This window comes from Schistocerca americana, chromosome 1, assembly GCF_021461395.2.
Source record: "Schistocerca americana isolate TAMUIC-IGC-003095 chromosome 1, iqSchAmer2.1, whole genome shotgun sequence".
NCBI classification, from domain to species: domain Eukaryota; kingdom Metazoa; phylum Arthropoda; class Insecta; order Orthoptera; family Acrididae; genus Schistocerca; species Schistocerca americana.
Window position 1 is genome coordinate 607,107,491 of NC_060119.1, and position 21,677 is coordinate 607,129,167.

A 21,677-nucleotide genomic window follows, 5' to 3' on the forward strand; every position below is an offset into this window, starting at 1 on the left:
TTGGTAGGCATGTTATGGGGCGATATTTAGCTGGGTTTGCTGTGTCTGCTTGATCTTTAGGTTTCAGATGAGTTATTCCATGTGTAAGTGTATCAGGAAATGTGTATGGGTGTGCAATGTAACTGTTAAATAATTTAGTTAGATGTGAATGTGTTGAGGTGAATTTCTTTAGCCAGAAATTTGCTATTTTATCTTTTCCAGGGGCTTTCCAATTGTGAGTAGAATTAATTGCTTGGGTGACTTCATGTTGCAAAATTATCACTTCAGGCATTTGTGGTATCATCTTGTATGTATCTGTTTCTGCTTGTATCCACCGTGCATGCCTGTTATGTTGTACCGGGTTTGACCATATGTTGCTCCAGAAGTGTTCCATGTCTGTTATGTTTGGTGGATTGTCTATTTTAATGTGTGTGTTATCTATTGTCTGGTAAAATTTCTTTTGGTTTGTGTTGAATGTTTGGTTCTGTTTCCTTCTATTTTCACTTTTTTTGTATCTTCTAAGTCGTTTGGCCAATGCTTGTAATTTCTGCTTCTTTTCATCTAATTGCTCTATCATTTCTTGTTGTGAGATTTTACCTAACCTTTTTCGTTTTTTTTTCTGACATTTCATTTCTTATAAATTGTGTTAGCTGTCTGATGTCTTTTCTCAGTTTTTCTATTCTGATCTGTAGCCTGTGTTGCCATGCTGGTTTTGTGGGTTTCTTCTGTGTGTTGGTTGGTTCTGATCTCTGCCTAGTGTGTATATTTAGTGTAGTGAGTGCTCCTATATAAACCAGTAGTTGTAACTCTTGTAACTATTATTATTATTATTATTATTATTATTATTATTATTATGTTGGTTTGTGGGACACTCAACATTGTGGTCATCAGCGCCTGCACAAGGTCCAGATCTTTCCATTTCCAGTCTCGGCACTTCCCAAAAAATGATGAGTTGATGAGGGCAACACAAACACCCAGTGCCTGGGTGGAGAAAATCCCTGACCTGGCTGGGAATCAAACCTGGGACCCCATGATCCAGAGGCAACAACACTAGCTGCTAGACCACAAGCTGCGGACACATGGCCTTGAAATTTAAGCAGAAAGAACTAGTTGACATTCTCTCATCTCTGTTTCTTTCCTAAATATTTTGGATGCTGCATTTAGTTCCACCTGTCACAGCTCAATGGTGTCAATGTATGATGGGGGCAAGGTGAAGAATGTTAGTGAGTATGTTGTTGTTGTGGTCTTCAGTCCAAGGATCAGTTTGATGCAGCTCTCCATGCTACTCTATCCTGTGCAAGCCCCTTCACCTCCAAGTAACTACTGCAACCTACATCCTTCTGAATGTGTTTAATGTATTCATCTCTTGGTCTCCCTCTATGATTTTTACCTTCCATGCTCCACTCCAAAACTAAATTGGTGATCCCTTGGCACCTCAGAATGTGCCCTACCAACTGATCTCTTCTTCTAATTAGTTAAGCCACAAATTTCTCTTCTCCCCGATTGGATTCAGTACCTCCTCATTAGCTACGTGGTCTACCCACCAAATCTTCAGCATTCTCCTGTAGCATCACATTTCAAAAACTTCTAGTCTAAACTGTTTATCGTCCATGTTTCACTTGCATTCATGGCTACACTCCATACAAATACTTCCACAAAATACTTCCTGACACTTAAATTTATACTTGATGTTAACAAAGAAGAAAAGGAGAACAGATGGGAAATATTCACCCTCAAACTAGAGCAGGATAGCAAAGGGAACCAAAAACTGCTATATGGGTTATTGAAAAGTAAAAGATCTGATAGAGAAGACATAAAAGCGATTGAACAGGGGATGGGGATACTATCAGGAACATGGAAGGTATAAGTGAAGGGATGAAGAATTATTTTCAAATCTTACTGAATGGAAAAGATACACAAGAAAGGGACACAGAAGTCACTGAATTAGTGGAGGAGCAGGATCCAATCTCTTGGTTAGAAACTGAGAATTCCCTGAAACAGATGAAAAGTGGGAAGGTGGCAGGAGTAGATGAGCTGACAGTGGATATGATTAAAGCTGCAGAAATCCATGGAATACAATGGTTACACCGGGTGCTGGGGGTCATATGGAAAGAAAACAAAGTGCCGGATGAATGGAAAAAAGGAATTATAATACCATTGTTCATGAAAGGTAGTAGAAAGAAATGCACCAACTACTGAGGAATTACACTGTTATCACACTGCCTTAAGATAGTGGAAAAGGTAATAGAAAAAAGATTGCAAAAATTCTAGAACACCAATTAAAGGAACACAGCATGGGTTCAGAAGTAATAGGGGAACAATAGATCTCATTTTCTCCCTCCATCAGTTAACGGAGAAATATTGGATAAAAGGAAAGGACTTGATAGTAGTATTTGTGGATTTGGAAAACGCATATGACAGTGTACCAAGGGATAAAATATGGGAATGCTTGACAAAACATAATGTTCCTGATTCATTAATCAAAAAAGTCCAGATGCTGTACGATGGTTGTGAGAGCAGTGTACAAGTAGGAGGTGGAAGATCAAAATGGTTTAAAGCAAAGAGAGGTGCTCAGCAAGGCAGTTCACTCTCCCCGTTACTCTTCATTATGCTTATGGACACAATCATGAAAGAAATCAAGGAAGAAGAAAATTAAGATATCAATGCTTTTGTTTTATCTGATGACACTGCAATTTTGGGAGAGACGGAAATGGACGTTCAGAGGAGACTAGATTACTGGAACACAAAATTTTAAAAAATTCAAGTTAACTGTGAGTAGGAATAAGACAGTGGCAATGAAGACAAGCAGGACACCCACACCTTATAACATCATACTGGAGGGGAGAAGATTGAATGTGCAAAAAGCTTCAATTATCTGGGTAGCATCATATCATGCGATGGAAGTTCCAAATTAAAAGTCTTAAATAGAATAACAAAAGGATCTAGCTTCTCCCACAAAGTAAAAAATCGAATCTGGCACAAGGAAGTCCCTCTAGGAGCCAAACAGACCATGTATAAAACATATCTCCTGCCAATCATGATGTATAGTCTACAGGCCTGTGTCATAAATAAGAGAAAACAGAGTCAAATACAAGCATGTGAAATCAAGTTCCTTAGGTCAGCTCCACAAAAAACTAGGAGACACAGAGTTAGGAATGATTACGTAAGGAGAGACCTGCAGGTGACACTGACTATAGAGGAGAGGACACTGGCTACAGAGGAGAGGATGACTGCTTTGAGAGTGGAGTGGTTTGGTCAAGTAAAGCGAATGCACCCAACTTGAACTCCACGCCAGTATTTGGAGATGGAGGTAACAGGAAGAAGACCAATTGGATGGCCTAGAAAGGGACGGACAGACTAGGTTAAGGAAGATCTCAAGAGGAAAAAGCTATACCAGGACAGAAACCAATAGAGCTATATCATTCACCAACTTCCCACCCGGCTCACTGGAAGGAAATCCTGATGATTAACAAATTTCACTTCTTCAGATACACTTTTCTTGCCACTACCAGTCTACATTTCATATCCTCCTTGCTTCAATCATCATCAGTTATTTTGCTTCCCAAATAGCTAAACTCATCTACAACTTTAAGTGTATCATTTCTTAATCTATTTCCATCAGCATCACCAGCTTTAATTTGACTAAATTCCATCATCCTTGTTTTTCTTTTGTTGATGTTCATCTTATATCCTCCTTTCAAGACACTGCCCATTCCAATCAACTGCTAATCTAAGTGCTTTGCTGTCTCTAACAGAATTACAATGTCATTGGCAAACCTCAGAGTCTTTATTTCCTCTCCCTGGACTTTAATTCCTACTCCAATTTTTTCTTTTGTTTCCTTTACTGTTTGCTCAATATACAGATTGAATGACACCAGGGATAGGCTACAAACCAGTCTCATTCCCTTCGCAACCACTGCTTCCCTTTTGTGCCCCTCGACTCTTACAACTGTCATCTGATTTCTGTACAAACTGTGAATAGCCTTTCACTCCCTGTATTTTAACCCTGCTGCCCTTAGAATTTGAAAGAGAGTATTCCAGTCAACATTGTCAAAGGCTTTTTCTAAGTCTAAAAATGCTATAAACGTAGGTTTGCCTTTCCTTAACCTATCTTTTATGAGAAATTGTAGGACCAGTATTGATGTGTATTCCCACATTTCTCCGGAATCCAAACTGATCTTCCCCAAGGTCCACTTCTACCAGTTTTCCATTCTTCTGCACAGGATTCATGTTGGTATTTTGCAACCGTGACTTATTAAACTGATAGTCGGTAATTTTCATACCTGTCAGCACCTGCTTTCTTTGAAATTGGCATTATTATATTCTGCTTGATGTCTGAGTGTATTCCGTGTGTCTCATATGTCTTGCTCACAAGATGGAAGAGTTTTGTCATGGCTGCTTCACCCAAGCCTATCAGTAGCTCTAACGGAATGTTGTCTCCTCCTGGGGCCTTGTTTCGACTTAAGTCTTTCAGTCCTTTGTCAAATTTTTCATGTAGTATCATATCTCCCTTATCATCTTCATCTATGTCCTCTTCCATTTCCATAATATTGCCCTCAAGTACATTTCCCTTGTATAGACCCTCTATATTCTCCTTCCACCTTTCTGCTTTCCCTTCCTTGCTTAGGACTGGTTTTCCATCTGAACTCTTGATGTTCATACAGGTGGTTCTCTTTTCTCAAAAGGTCTCTTTTATTTTGCTGTAGGCAGCATCTATCTTACCCCTAGTGATGTATGCTTCTACATCCTTACATTGGTCCTCTAGCCATTCCTACTTAGCCATTTTGCACTTTCTGTTGATCTCACTTTTTAGACATTTGTATCCCCTTTCACCTGCTTCATTTATTGCATTTTTATATTTTCTTCTTTCATCAATTAAATCTCCTGTATTGCTCAAGGATATCTACTAGCCCTCGTCTTTTTACCTACTTGATCCTCTGCTGTCTTCACTACTTCATCTCACAAAGCTACCCACTCATCTTCTACTGTTTATGTTTCCCCTGTTCTTGTCAACCATTCCCTAATGCTCCTTCTGAAACTCTCTACAGCCTCTGGTCCTTTCAGTTTATTCAGCTCTCATCTCTTCAAATTCCTGCCTTTTTCAGTTTCTTCAGATTTAATATGCATTTCATAAGCAATAAATTGCAGCCAGAGTCCACATCTACCCCTAGAATGTCTTACAATTTAAAACCTTACCATTATATAACCAATCTGAAACATTCTGGTGTCTCCAGGTCTCTTTCATGTATACAGCCTTCTTTCATGACTCTGAAACCAAGTGTTAGCTATGACTAAATTATGCTCTGTGCAAAATTCTACCAGGCAGCTTCCTCTTTCATTTCTTTCCCCCAGTCCATTTTCACCTACTGATTTTCCTTATATTCCTTTTCCTATTATCGAATTCCAGCCCCCCAGGACTATCAAATTTTTGTCTCCCTTAACTATTTGAATAATTTTGTTTTATCTCATCTTACATTTCCTCAATCTCATCTTCATCTGCGGAGGTAGTTGGCATAAAGACTTGAACTACTGTTATGGGTATGGGCTTCATGTCTATCTTGACTACAATAATGCATTCACTACTCTGTTCATAGTATCTATTTTTTTTATTCATTATGAAACCTACTCATGTGTTACCCCTATTTGATTTTGTATTCATAACCATTTACATGAACCCCATATTCACCTGACAGAAGTCCTGTTCCTCCTGCCACTGAATTTCACTAATTCCCATTATATCTAACTTCAACCTATTCATTTTTCTTTTTAAATTTTCCAACTTACCTGCTCGATTAAGGGACCTGACATTCCACACTCCGATTCGTAGAACGCCAGTTTTATTCCTCCTGATGATGATGTCCTACTGAGTAGCCCCACCCGGAGATCTGAATGGAGGACTATTTTACCTCTGAAATATTTTACCCAAAGGATGCCATCATCATTTAACAATACAGAAGAGCTGCATGCCCTCAGGAAAAATGATGACTGTAGTTTCCCCTTGCTTTCAGCTGTTCACAGTACCAGCACAGCAAGGCTATTTTGGTTGATGTTACAAGGCCAGATCAGTCAATCATCCAGACTTTCACCACTGCAGCTACTGAAAAGGCTGCTGCCCCTCTTCAGGAACCATATCTTCGTCTGGCCTCTCAACAGATACCCCTCTGTTGTGGTTGCACCTACGGTACAGCTATCTGTATTGCTGAGGCACACAAGTCTCCCCACCAACAGCAAGGTCCATGATTGAAGGGGAGGGAGGGGGGGTTAGTGAGTATATTGATAAGATATGCAAATAACTTTGTTTACCAAAGGGAAATGTAGCTATAGATGAGAGTACAGTGGGGTTGAAACGAAGAATTCAATTCAAATGCTATAATCCAAGGAAGCCTACAAAGTGTGATTTAGTAGTTTACTGTCTCCGTGATTCAGAAAATGGTTATGTTTTTCTCACATTTCATGTTGTGGAAAGAGAACTACAGAAAGTCTAATTCATACTGATTTACTTTTTGCAATCTGAACAGTGGTTCATTTGATACAGCAATTGCTAGCTTGCGCAGGTGGTTCAGGCTGTCACATCTTTGCTGACAAGTTCTATCCAAGCCCTCAAATTGTTCAGGTATGGCACAACATGAATTTTCATTTAAAAAGTACAGCCATGCCTTCTAGAAATGATTTTCCATGTGATTTGAAGATAACTAAACTTACTGAATATGAATTATGTACCTATCAAAATGAGATGAAAATTATGTGTCTTTCATGACAAGAAGTTAGTGATAATACTGAGTACATTCTTTTGTCCTCAAGTCAATCTAATCACTGGTTGTAGGAAGTGAGAGTCTGCATGGCTTCTGTAATCCAGTGTTATTTTGGAATACACAAAGTTTATGGGAGGAATGGACAGGGCTGACCAGTACTGTGGTTGCTATGGTTTTACAAGATGATCTTGCAAGTGGTGGAAAAAATTACATTTCTGGTTGATTGGAGCTGCTGCAGTGAAGAGTTGTATTCTTTACTCAGTAGATAAAATGAATGTGAAAAACTGCAGACTCATCTTTCCTATAGAAGAAATCAAATCAGACAGCTAGAATCAGTCAGGCGAAAAATACAAATTCAAAGAAGAGAGGAAGACCATCATTGTCTGACACCATGGGGAGACTAAATGGGAAGATGCATTTTATAATGCAAAATGAAAAAATCAATAAAGGATTGCATAGTTGGCAGCAGACACAAGGATAAAGGGGGAAGAAGAGAAACAACTATCTGTTGTGAAACATACTAGAGGAAGCCTGGACTTCACCTGAAAGAATATTTTCAGAAATACCATGCAGAAAAAAATAAAAAAATTACCAACAACCATAAACAAAAGCACCATGTGTAGTTTCAAAAACTAGTCTAAAAGAAAATAAAGTTGTCAAGTGGTCACATATTGCATTTTTTTAACTGAAGCATAATAATAAATAATTACTTACATCCTTATCCATGTAAAATATATAAGGAGTTGGGGAAAATGCAATATGTAGAAAAATTGTATTGGAAAGGGTTAAAGTCAAAAGACTGAACTTCAAACTTCTACAATCAAAACATCAAACAGCAGGAACAACACTCTGAGCGATAAAGAGTTGCTGTTATCTTCCAAGTTGCATCAGCCAACCACAAAGGACTGCTAGTGTTTGTAAATCACCTAAGCTACGTTCATTACAGGGAGTGTTAGTAAAATTTCCTAAGAGCCTCCTCTTACTGAGGAGAGTATTCGGGTTGCGAAAATTGGAAACACCCGACAATGACTTTCAGATGATGGCTAGAGGTTTGAATGATTTTTAAGTGCAGTCCTTCATGAGCTGCTCTGTAACTTTGTGTGAGAGACAGTCTGCATTCATCAGCTGCTCATAATTAAGCTTAAGAGATGTCTGATTTGGAATTCTTTCAATGGAGTCAATACAAATACTGTGAAATGTAAATTTGTGCAAAAAGCTATTCCAGGGAAGAAGGTACAACTACTTCTTTAAAAGGGCAGTAAAAATCTTTACACCCTGCTGAAAATGAAGACTGGCATAAACTTGAATATAATAGAATTGTTACTACACCCTCTTCCACTTCACCCACAGAAACTAAAAAGCAGACAACTTTAAAAAATCTTTGATGGAAAATGGAACTGGAACACGTGTAACCCAAAAGAAATTGACAAGTTGATTTATGAAATGACTGCCTTTCGAGTCTTCCCTTTTCATTTCATGTCTAGTGTTTTAATTCTTAAGGCACTTTGTTATGCCAAACAATTAGTTAATTGCATCCCATTTATTTTTGTTTTCAACACATGTATTTCCATTATATCATGCATGCATGAAGAAACATTGCATCATATTTCAGAATAATACAGGCACTGCTATATTGTATTTATCCACCGACACCAGCAAGTGCCTTCAAGTAAAATGTACCCCTATATGGGAATATACATAATGGATGTATGATTACAGGTTGTAGAGACTTGGTTTACGACATATCGAAGCTTGGGTCTGGCTGTGAGTCATGCTCGGGTAGCCTAATGGTAAGGTAACCACTTGCAATAAGTGGGAAATATGGGTTCAAGTCCCAGTCCGGCACAAAATTTTCATTGGCTTCATTCCATTATACAGTGGACAATTGTCCATATTCGCAACTGCGAATACATTTCATGTGTATTATAAAAAGGACAGACTGCTACTCATCATACAGAGGAGACACTGAGTTGCAAACAGGCACAACAAAAAGACTGCTATGCATCTGAGCTTTCAGCCAGAAAGCCTTCTTCTAAAGTTCAAAACACACACACACACAGAGTCACAAATGCACAACTCACTTACATGTAACCACTGTCTCTGGTCACACAGACAGGCACAACAAAAAGACTGATATACATCTGAGTTTTCAGCCAAAAGGCCTTGTACAGCAGTCTTTTTACAGTTCCTGTCTGCAACTCAATGTCTCATCTATACGGTGAGTAGCAATTCAACCTCTTACGCAGTACTGTTGTTATCCAGGATTTATAATTACACAAGTGTCATCTTGGGTGCTTGCACATCTTCTGAGCCTGGCAACTGTTCAGATTATGACAGCTATTTAATCTATGAATTAGTCTTGCTATTCTATTTTTGAATACATTGGAAAATAAGAAATTTTACTGACATCATTTTGTGGTATATCTGAATGAGGAACTGGAAGTGTGAGGGTTATTGCAAAAGTCATGGCAATTATTTTTTGTCTCAAAAATGGTAATGAATTAAAAAAATCTGAAATATTCAAATGGAAGGTCAATATATATGTAAACATTACATATAGGGAGATGGATGAACACACACACACCACCATATAGATATACCATGAGGAAAAAGACGAAACAAATTTTGTCATTTCAAATGTGTTTACTGTCAATTGCAACAGTACACAATAATAAAGTGCAGGAACACACACCTGTGACATCTTAGAGTCCCTCAAAATAGCCTCCCAACGATTCCCTCACACACTGCCAATGCTATGGAAGACGCTGGATACCTGTGGCCTTACCATGAGCAAATCTCGGATCTCACACGTCACTCCTATGGCAATGTCTTCATGTGTTCAAAAGTGTGTTCCATACAATGGCTCTTTCAGTTTTGGTATGAGTTCATATTGCAACATAATACTCTTGCAATTCACAGTCAAACACATTTGAAATGACAAAGTTTGTTTCATCTTTTTTCACACAAGGAGGATTCACACATGCATGGCTACTGTCTACAGCCTTTCTGGCCCGATTGCAGGATGCACCTATGTTTGACAAGAGCAGCAATTCTTGGTGGGTGATGGGAATAAGGAGGAGGTACGGGGTGGGGAGAGGAGGGATAGCAGGGAAGGGGTGGGGGAAGATGTTATGCTGCTGCAGGAGCAAGCAAGGACATAGTGGGGAGAGGACAGGGTTGCTAGGTGCAGTGTCGGGTGACTGTGTTGGGGGAGGGGGAAGGGGAGAGGTGTACAGAAGGGGAAAAGACTGGTAGATGCATTGGATGCATTGGTGGAACAGGAGGCCTGGGTAGTGCTAGAGTGAAAGCAGGAAAAGGGGGTGAAGAACAGGGACTAGTGAAGGCTGAGGCCAGGGGGGTTACAAGTATTATGAAAGATATGTTGCAGGGAGAGTTCACATCTGCACAGTTTAGAAAAGCTGATGTTGGTAGGAAGGACCCAAATAGTGCAGGCTGTGAAGCAGTCATTCAAGTAAAGCATACTGTGTTGGGCAGAATGTTAAGCAACTGGGTGGTCCAAAACTCTCTTGGCCACAGTTTGGCGGTGGCCATTCATGTGGAAAGACAGCTCATCAGTTGCCATGGCCACGTAGAAAGTTGCACAGTGATTGCAACCTAGTTTGAAGATCACATGGCTGCTTTCACAGGCAGCACTGCCTTTGATGGGATAGGCAATGCCTGTCATAGGACTGGAGTAGGTGGTAATGGGAGGATGTATGGGACACTGAGACAAGTCTTTCACTTAGGTCTTTTGCATGGAACCTGCCGGATTTCAGGAATGGGGTCATTGAGGCAAGATTTGTACATGAACGTATCTGACATCTGGCAGAGACCCTCTGCCAGGTAATCCCTGCACTTCATAACTACAATGAAGTGCAATGTCCATCCCCACTTGCTTCCCCTTCTTACTCCAACCACATACCACATATTGCTGCAGTCATCAGGCACAGACAACACCTGCAGTCAGGTCAGAACAGCCACAGACAATAGCTCTTTGTGTGTAAGATCTGCTTGTTTAAGCATGTGTTTGCTTTTTACTTCTGAAGAAGGACTTTTCTCTCTGAAAGCTAACAGATTAGCAGTCTTTTCACTACGTCTGTCTGCAAACAGCCTCTTTGTGGTGAGTAGCGATATATGCCTTTAACACTGTTGTTATTCCATTCCTGACTTTCCATTGTTTTATCCTTCCTTTACTCAGTTTCACCAAAAATGTCTTTTTCCTCCAATACAATTCAGTGCCTCTTCATCAGTTACTTGATCTCCATAGGCTACCTTATCTTCAGCATTTTTCCATAGCACCTCAGTTAGAAAGTTTTATTCTCTTCTTGTCTGAACTGTTTGTTGTACACTTTCCACTTCCACACACAGCAAAAGCTCCACACAAATATCCTGAGAACAGATATAACACTTACATTTATATACAATGTTACAAATTTCTCTTTTTCAGAAACTCTTTTCTTGCTGCTGCCAGTCTGCATTTTATATCATCTCTCTTTTAGCCATCAAGTGCAACTCTCTCGTATGTATTGAGTCTTACTTTCATAACAGAAATCAGAGGGTTACACTGACAAACAGAGCCACTGTCATGAGAGCAATCTTGTAATTGGCAAACACAACATATGGGTTCCGACAAGGACTGGTACTGGATCCCCCTTGTTCTAAATCTACATAAATGCTTTTCCAGTGACTTCAAAGGATGGTTCAAAAACTGATGATGTACACATACTTATCAAGCCTGATCCAAACATAATCTCATGACACACAACTCAGTTGGTATTTGAATAGGCCTACAAGCAGTTCACAGCATACTGTACAATTTGTCTTAATTTTACAAAGAGTCATATTATGTGGTTTCAAGTAAGTAAACCTGACCTGCTGGTCCCAGGAAAGTCATTAGCAGTCATACATTAAATAAAACACTCTGTGTAAAATTATTTGGGATCTAACAGGACAACAAATTAAGATGGACTTTCACATAGGTAAACTAATGAAGCAGCTCAGTTCCGCATGTTTTGCCCTTATAAGTATCTGTCATTGGGTTGACTTAAAACAAGAGTGTTGGCTTATTTTGCTTACTGACACCTCATCCTTTCTGTCTGTCCCGATAGCTGAGTGGTCTGAGTGACGGATTGCCATCCTACAGGTCGCGTGATGGATTGCCATCCTACAGGCCCAGGTTTGATTCCTGTCTGGATTGGGGATTTTCTCCACTCAGGGGCTGGGTGTTGAGTTGTCTTCATCATCATTTCATCCCCATCCAGGTCGTCCAATGTGGCGTTGACTGTAATAAGACCTGCCCCAAGGCGGCCGATGATGCCAAATACCCATTTCCATTTTACCCCATTCTTTCTTATTGCATTATCTGTTGGGACAATGAACTTAAAAGTAAATGTAATATTTACTAATCAGAAGTAGGTAGCAAGAATATTATGTCAAGGAAATAAGTGCACATCATTCACAGGCTTTTATAAGGTTCTTGGAATTCTTACACTTAGGCCTACTTTCCAGCACATTTATTCCTTAATGGCTTTTTGTTTCTGATGATAAATCTCAGTTTCAGCTGATGGTGGTTTGCTCAATCACAATACAATACATAAAAATAATTTTTAACTTTCGCCATTAAATATCCACAGAGCCTTGTGTAGCTGAAAGTCGCTAGTTCACCACCCACACTTCCTCTTTTCCTTTCCTCCCCATTCCTCTATTTCATTTTCAATGTTTATATGATGTTGGGCATGTTCGACAGAACTGAGACTAATCGCATATATATCAGTCTACTTATGAAATGATAAATATGAGGACACACACACACACACACACACACACACACACACACACACACACACACACATTAAAATTTGTGGGGAGTGAAATGTGTAAGAAGTTTTTTCAACAAACCTGTCGTTTTCTGGTTAAGTTGCTCCAGAAGATCTGCATTTTGTTGTCTGTAAGTTGTGAGTTCACTTTCCAGCTGGCGCAGTTTTTGGCGGACACTCTCTGAGTCCTTATTCGCTGCCTCCAGCTCAGCCTGAAGACCTGTGCAGAAAAAAATATTATATAGGATACTCTTGCCTTAATGTGAGATGAAAACTTCTGGTATGTCACAACAAACATACAGAAGATTCAAAAACGTCATTAATGCAGTAGGGCCCATACATACTGGTAACAGAGATTAACAGAGATATCAGTTGCTAAATTAGACGATATTGCTGCTGTATTGCTGATGTAAATCCTTACTTTGGTGCAGGGCTTCTTCATTTCAAACCGACAGAGTTCAGATCGTTAATATCATTGTCCGTCCACCTTCATTTTTTGTAACCAAATAACATTAGGTGTACGACCGTTTTCAATTGGGCACGTAGCCTTTACTGAATGGTGTGCTTCAATTCACTTTCGTGTGTTCGACCTGTACACCGTGCTAGATTTAGTTATAAAGTAGTTCTCTGTACATCGCAGACACTATCAACGACTTTTTAGAAAGTTCACAATACACACTGACAGAAGACGCCTGAAAGAGGCTCAAAGCATAGGTTGTACTTGTACAGCAGAAGCTCGTTTATCACATACCACGCTATACGTAGCTACGGACCCCAAGCTGTAAGAGCCCACACCTGCCCTGCCCAATCTTTTGCGGTGAAATTGGCCTTTAGCAGTTATGAATTAGAAATAATAATACGGGCTACTGTTTAGGATTACAGGCACACTATTTTATTGTGTTTAAGGAACTGGAAATGACAGAAAACTGAAATAAAAATGTGTTTCCGCACGTGTGCTCAATACATTGCGCAACAATGGTGTCGGCGGAGCACAAGGGTGAAACCATAGGGACGTCCGGTAACACGGCCTTGGTTAGCTGCCAGACCACTTGGAATGCTGCAAATTTATCAACCCATTATCCCGCCTTCTTACTGGGTGAATTTAAGTCATCCATGTTTGTTTTCGTTTTGTATAACACAAGCCGCTTTTACCACATTGTGCTATGGAGTATGGATTACGACTTCTCTTGTATGTTGAACTCTTTGAATTGCATTGTAAAAATGTTACTCGCGTGCTTGCATTCGTTATGTTGGGCGTGGCAAATGATTCCATACTGGTTTTTGTGTCATTTATAACAGAAGCTGTTTTCGTTGTAAGGTGGTCTATGGGCTTACTGTATTTGTTACTGCTGACGCATCTGTGTGTATGTGTGCTGCCGTTTCAAATGCATTGAGAGTACCAGTATATTGCTTTAATTCCACTTTATTTTCGTTTGCAACCGTTAACCGTACTTAATCGCATTTAATGAAGAACCCCATGTTAGTAGGTTTTGACAGAATTTGTATTCAATTTCATTACGTCTTGTGATGGAATGAGTATGTAATGTATCTCTACTTTCAATGGTGTTGCTTCTTGTTAACTAAGTACCATGCACTTCACACAGTGGTTTACAGAGTATGGATGTACAGCAGATGCAGATGAATATACTTTGTAAATTTAGTGAACAGAGCATTCGTCTTTGCAAATTCTAAAAATGCGACAATAATAACGCAAATATGTGCACACATTCAGCAGAAGTCAATGAAAATCCATTAAAATACGATAGTATGAAAAACAGATGCGAACAAAAATAATGTAATGGAATATTCCGTCGGCTTTTGGAGGAACATTGACATATTAATAACTTCAATACAACGTATTAATGTATCACAATAATATTTATTTTCATAGCTGTACAAAGAATACGTGACATTTTATGACTATATCAATATAAAACACAAGCATGATGTAATAACTAAAGAGACACTGAACAAACAAATTTTACACTACAGTGTATTCAAATATTAAAACTATATGAGTGTATAAAACAAAAATGTTCTACTGGTGAGTAATGGCACAGGCCACTATGTCATATGGAACAACTGATGAATGTGATGAACAGACGAAATAAAGGGAGGGGAAGGAAGACACCTATGGAATGTGGAACACTTATAACAAGCACATTAGCTAACAGCGAAAGGAATAATAACTGGATGCTACTTTAATAAGTGTGTGTACTGAAACTGCTCTTGGTCATTAAGGACCAGGTCAGAACTCTTTGACTGGTGTTTGTTAATGACCTGAATTTCAAATAATGTTAATCCTTTGTGAAGAACATCTCAAAATAACGTAGAATACGAGCAATATATTTGCACAGCATTTTAACCAAGCACTTCACATACATATTCGTAAGCAGTAACAAATAGACATGGATCCATAGAAGCTGGCGAAACTAACCTCTCCTTTATATGAGTACTATGGACGCGAGTAAATATTAAGCAGAATACGGTACGACCAACATATTTACAATGCAATTCAAAGAGGATAATAGACAGATTTTCACTTCATAACGGCCATACCGTCGAAGTTGCAATATTGGGTTTTACAAATAAATAATTTTACAGTCAAAAGTCGACCACAAAGTCATTTACAAGATTTTACATTACCATGAACTCCAGATATAGGGAGTCAATATTAGTTTTTGATTGAGATTTCTCTGATATATTTCTTTCCAAGAAAACAGAAACGTTTCCAGGTACACTCGTTACCACCACACTCACACATTAATTATAAATGAAAAATGTTATCATCTAGCACTCGTATTTCGCAACACAAGAATACGGATTCTCGAGCCGTATTTTCCCGTATTCAAAGTCACTGCCAGTATCAGGCCATAATGAGCACTACTGCCGGTATTTGTTTTCGTATCGTAATATAGGCCTTGCACATATGATATTTTGGTGTTCTGTGTGGCGGATGTTGATTACTTTACATTTCTAACCAAGCTCCGTTTGCTGATACAGTGGACTCGCCAATTTGAACCTCGTTAGATCGAATTTCTCTCTAAACTGAACAGCAGAGTTGGCGAACTGAACAGCAGAGCCGATGAAATTAGAAGGGCAAGGCAGGCGTCACCCCACTCTTCATTGATGCCACATGTAGCCAAGATGGCAGCAATGACATCATCCAAGATGGCGGCCTGTAGACTTGGCAACAGTGCATGATGTCCTCCAATATGGCGGCCATGATGTCATTCAAAATGGCGGATTTTGGCGGGAAGATAGGTCAATTGGGCTACCTCCACTAACCTGACGCCCCTCCCCTCCCCTCCCACTGAAAATGGCGCGACATTGAAATTCCATCAGGACAATGCAACACATCTCTACCAACCTAAGAAATTGGCGGGAAGATAGGTCACTTGGGCTACCTCCACTAACCTAAGTCATCCGACCGCCTCTTCCTAGGGATTGGAGGGAAATTTGATTTTGGCGGTGAAGAAAAGCCACTTGGGCTACCTCTACCAACCTATAATGGGAAAAAAGGGGCACTTGGGTTACCTTCACTAACCTGAGTCATCCAACCACTATGTAGAGACTCCTATATCCCAGCACAAAGGATGTCTTGTGAATGGATTGCACATTATGATTCTCTCTTATCGAATTTACTCACCAAATTACTGATGCTGCAGGTGTGGAAGCACCGTCTGCCTTTTCTTATTCTTTCTTCAGAAGAGGCTTTCAGTGGCGAAAAAACTATTTTACTCAGATCGCCATATTGTCCTGACAATTAAACCTTGCAAAGTGCTCCTACATATCGTCAAATATCGAAAAACTCTTACTCAATTACACTGCTCTCCTACTGAGTACAGGACTTCGAATATTAGATCGTGAAACTGATCTCCAACCCAGAAATATACCACCGCATACCGTATTGATGTAGTAAACATGCAATTTGTATCCTGCGCCATACAAAATCAGCCCTTTTACATCATTTGTATAAATGCCGCGAATACAGACAGCACTGTATACACTCCTCGCAACACTAGATATTTCCCTGCAAGGTCGGCAGTCATCCACTCCGACAGGTGTTCTACAAATTCGGACTCGTTTCCCCTCGGCACAAATGCATTACTGTTTCTGGTCCGAACCTGCTTCCTCCCTTGCTTTTCTACACCCATCTCCAGACTCTGGGATTTCAAGAACACATGTATTTTGGCATGGTTTGCCATAATATTATACCATTTTCACGGTACTTCCTGATATAAAGAACACTGCAGTGCAACATAATTCTGAAGATATAGACTGGAAATTATTCCTCTACAAACCCAAAAATTTAGTGAGATGGAGCGTGCTCTAGACCAATGAGTAACTAGAAACTTATCCCGTCTGTGAAAAAAACTCGACAAAAGAAAAATAGAGGAAAACTATGTTTCCACTCATGGAATACCAATGTTGGTGAGGTAACAGATTCCAAATCATCCGTATAATTTACAAGGCGAACTAAAGTGTTTCTCATGTCTAGAGAACCATCAACCATGTCTTTCACTTGCTAGATGCACACACCACAATCGATGTTCTCTCAACTTAATAAAGACACGAAATGTGAACAAGCAGTCAACCCAACAATTTACATAGGTGGGAATAATCGTCCAGCGCAAAACACACCTCCATATTCAATCTTCTCAAATTTCCACACGATCATGAAAGCTATCCAACACATACTAGGTACAATACTGGCCATTAAAATTGCTACACCGCAAAGATGGCGTGCTGCAGACGCGAAATTTAACCGACACAAAGAAGATGCTGTGATATACAAATGATTAGCTTTTCAGAGCTTTCACACAAGGTTGGCGCAGGTGGCGACACCTACAACGCGCTGACATGAGGAAAGTTTCCAACCAATTTCTCATACACAAACAGCAGTTGACCGGCGTTGCCTGGTGAAACGTTATTGTGATGCCTCGTGTAAGGAGGAGAAATGCGTACCATCACGTTTCTGACGTTGATAAAGGTCGGATTTTAGCCTATCACGATTGCGGTTTATCGTATCGCGACATTGCTGCTCGCGATCGTCGAGATCCAATGACTGTTAGCAGAATATGGAATCGGTGGGTTCAGGAGGGTAATACAGAACGCCATGCTGGATCCCAACGGCCTTGTATCACTAGCAGTCGAGATGACAGGCATCTTATCTGCATGGCTGTAACGGTTCGTGCAGCCACGTCTCGATCCCTGAGTCAACAGATGGGGACATTTGCAAGACAACAACCATCTGCATAAACAGTTCGATGATGTTTGCAGCAGCATGGACTATCAGCTCGGAGACCATGGCTGCGGTTACGCTGGACGCTGCATCACAGACAGGAGTTCCTGCGATGATGTACTCAACGACAAACCTGGGTGCACGAATGGCGAAACGTCATTTTGTCAGATGAATCCAGGTTCTGTTTACAGCATCATGATGGTCGCATCCGTGTTTGGCGACATCGCGGTGAACGCACATTGGAAGCGTGTATTCGTCATCGCCATACTGGCGTATCACCCGGCGTGATGGTATGGGGTGCCATTAGTTACGCGTCTCGGTCACCTCTTGTTCGCATTGACGGCACTTTGAACATTGGATGTTACAGTTCAGATGTGTTACGACCAGTGGCTCTACCCTTCATTCAATCCCTGCAAAACCCTACATTTCAGCAGGATAATGCATGACTGCATGTTGCAGGTCCTGTACGGCCCTTTCTGGATACAGAAAATGTTCGACTGCTGCCCTGGCCAGCACATTCTCCAGTTCTCTCACCAACTGGAAACGTCTTTTCAATGGTGGTCGAGCAACTGGCTCGTCACAATACGCCAGTCACTACTCTTGATGATCTGTGGTATCGTGTTGAAGCGGCATGGGCAGCTGTACCTGTACACGCCATTCAAGCTCTGTTTGACTCAATGCCCAGGCGTATCAAGGCCGTTATTACGGCCAGAGGTGGTTGTTCTGGGTACTGATTTCTCAGGATCTATGCACCCAAATTGCGTGAAAATGTAATCACATGTCAGTTCTAGTATATTTGTCCAGTGAATACCCATTTGTCATCTGCATTTCTTCTTGGTGTAGCAATTTAATATTCGGCTGTCTCCATTCGGACGGCCTCTACCATTAGCTGGAAATGTGAATCATTCCCATCACAGGTGACGCATAGACGGAATCATCCTACAAAATCGGTCACATATATATTTGATCGCTATACTACAATTAAATGTTACAATTTTGGTTTCAGTTAAATGACATTCGACAATGAGAGGAGTATCGGAAATACATCCTGCTGACGGCTCTGGAAGCAGAAATATTTGTACCATTCTTATGACGTGACATACGCTTCCCTTCACCATCACAGTATTCCACGTCAAATCCATACCTTTCTTTCCACTTGTCTGACCACTAACATATACTTTATGAGCCTGTTACGCAAGGCGAACCTATCACGCACCCCCTACTACCAAGTATAATACTACATCAATAACTGATTGCTGGCGATGCGAAATAACACTGACCGAAAATCAAAGATGGGTGAACATGTCTCATAAGTCTTTCTTGCGAGTGCTACCGCCGTGTCTTAGAAAGAGAGGCATAATCGTCTTACAAACAACGAAATGTTAAAAAAAAACCACAACCATATCACCATCACAAGCGGTCTAGGTTCTACAAGTGCATACAAGTATCCATGTTAAAAGCTATACTTGCTTTATAAATCGAGGTACGACATTACCTCTGAATGAGATGGTTTTTTGTCGAGACAAATACCGAGAAGGTGATCATAGGAATGTACATTATCAGACCAGCGGACCGGTTACTTGTAGCAACTTCGTCATAAAATTGCTGAATTTTGAAGTGGTTTGGCTAAGGAACATGGTTTGAATCTGCTATGTGCAACCTCCCCACGCTGCCGCCACTAGATATTTCTCCAGTATTTGTAACGTATTCTGTCTCAATACCATGTCAGAGGTTCTGCGATATAACCACTGAGTTATAGGTGATGACTGATTGAGAAGGATCACAAACAGTAGTATATGGTGTGCTGATTCAGGTCGTAAGAAATGTGCACTAGCTTTTCAGATCTCTAGTGTTACGCTATCTGCTAGAAATGATGTCTATGATTTAGAATCAAGTCTTTTCATTCAACCACATACCTGCGTTGAGTCTTGTGGAGAAGTCCTATAATGATTACAGTCACTAGTGAATCATATTTCTGGCACTCTCATATCTCGAAACGAGCCACCTTTCTTGAACCTATCACCTGCAGTAAAATGCCAACATGGTTTTAGGTAGCCCCTGTGCGTCTTGCAACTACCCCTCAGACTCTGCGCTATCGTCCCTGCAGCTTTGCTTATGTGATTGTTCCAATGTAAGTCGGAACTGAGTAGAAGTCTGAAAAAGCTATATCTACCACCTTCTGCAACCCGTGTAGAAACAGGTGAAGCAGAGTTACTGCGACAGAACTGCGTTTTGACGATTTGACGGAAACAAAGCTTCCTCCAGCAACACCAGGTAGTATAAAAGACAGTACGTGAACTGCAGGAAGGACGTGGATTTTGCTACCGCATTGTGGTGCTTCTCTAAACTACAAGCAGGTACTACAGATCCACATCGCTCAGGGTCCATTCACCTCTATCACCCCAACATTATATCATCGTTGTTCTGTTGCATCCACCAGAGGAAAATTACGAACTATAGAAGCTCCACTAACTTCATACGATAGAGAACTCAAAAAGGTTTTTACCGCGTCTCTCCCCCCCCCCCCCCCCCCACACACACATATATCGAAAACAAATACCGCATGTGTGCCGGCTTCGAGCACATGTGACTATTCTATTAAATATACAGGTATTGCTCCACTGCTCAGACCAGTTTAAAGTTCCATCATCTATACTGTAGGAGGATGACCGTATTCCACAGACGATACTGTAAGTCGCAAGAGACGCTCCCTGTGACCCTGTGTTTTTGTTTGAAACATTGTTTTTTTCTGCTGTAACACGCTTTGTACACTGCCATACATTTTGTTTTTATGCCACGACTTCGAGGTCTGTGTCAGGTTCTAAACTGACATTAACACGTTCTGATCCACTGCCTCTCGCAAAAAACTAGACATCGCACGGTGTAAATCATGTTGTTACTGCGCCTACCACAACACGCTGCACCCACTGGATGATTTTAAATAAAAGACAGTTACAACATAAGGAAACTGGAAGAGTTTGGTGGCGTTGAGGAGAGTTCCCAAACTGCTGTACGAAAGTGATTGACGACCTCTACATTTAAACTCATCTGTCACAGTGATGGAATAGCTGATGGCTCTGCATTCAGTTTCGACTGATTCCTCATATTGCAGTCATGTACACGATCACTGTTTCGGTGCTATCCATCCCCAGAAGGCGTTGTCCCTCCACCAAAACTCTTTCTCCATGTCAAACAAGCCATGTCAGTCAGTCATTATGTGGTAACCAACAGCGTACCAGTGGATGGATGGGATGGAAAAGACACCTTCGATGTACTGAAATAATAAGCACTGCAGTTGATTGTGTGAACAATTTCACCAATTTTACAGTAATTTCAACACCGACCAATGATGTGACAGCGTGTTTCCCAATTTCAGTATCATAGCTAAACCTTCCCCTCCACCACTTTGTTAGTATCATTGCGAATGTGGATAGATGACTGTGCAGTACGTTCATGCATTGTTAATTCTCGAACACATCCATCATCAAAGTATATCAGACAGTGCTCTACATATTTCTAACACTTCGAGCATAGTGCTTAATTTACGATCTATCTCTATGCAGATGGGAGTCACAGAGCATTCTCGCAGTCTTAAGGTAAAATTAGAAACTGAAAGACCCCTCTCACACTGTCATTTACCAGCCTGCCCTGCAGCACCGCTACCGATTTAATCTGCAGTCGACCAGATGTAGACCGCTACATTCCACGTCTCGTGAATGAATGAAGCTTGCCGAGTCCTCGCCCATCCAAGTGCACAAGATTTCTTGAGATGCGCCCATGTCGAGGAGGTTAGCACTCCTTATCGATGCATAGTAACAGATCTGAAAGTGTTGTGATGTAATAGCAGACGGTGAAGAAGAACAAGAAACAGGTGATTTTTATGCG

General features: G+C 40.5%; 1 protein-coding gene across 5 annotated transcripts in view; it reads right to left on the bottom strand.

Annotated features, from left to right (window-relative positions):
- Nucleotides 1–21,677, bottom strand: part of LOC124607173 (golgin subfamily A member 6-like protein 22) — a 311,550-nt gene that overhangs the window by 122,479 nt on the left and 167,394 nt on the right. For all 5 annotated transcript variants that reach the window (XM_047139399.1, XM_047139390.1, XM_047139407.1 and 2 more), the window contains exon 3: nucleotides 12,630–12,767. In XM_047139399.1, coding sequence (XP_046995355.1) covers nucleotides 12,630–12,767 — 138 coding nt within the window. The remainder of the gene's footprint in view (nucleotides 1–12,629; nucleotides 12,768–21,677) is intronic.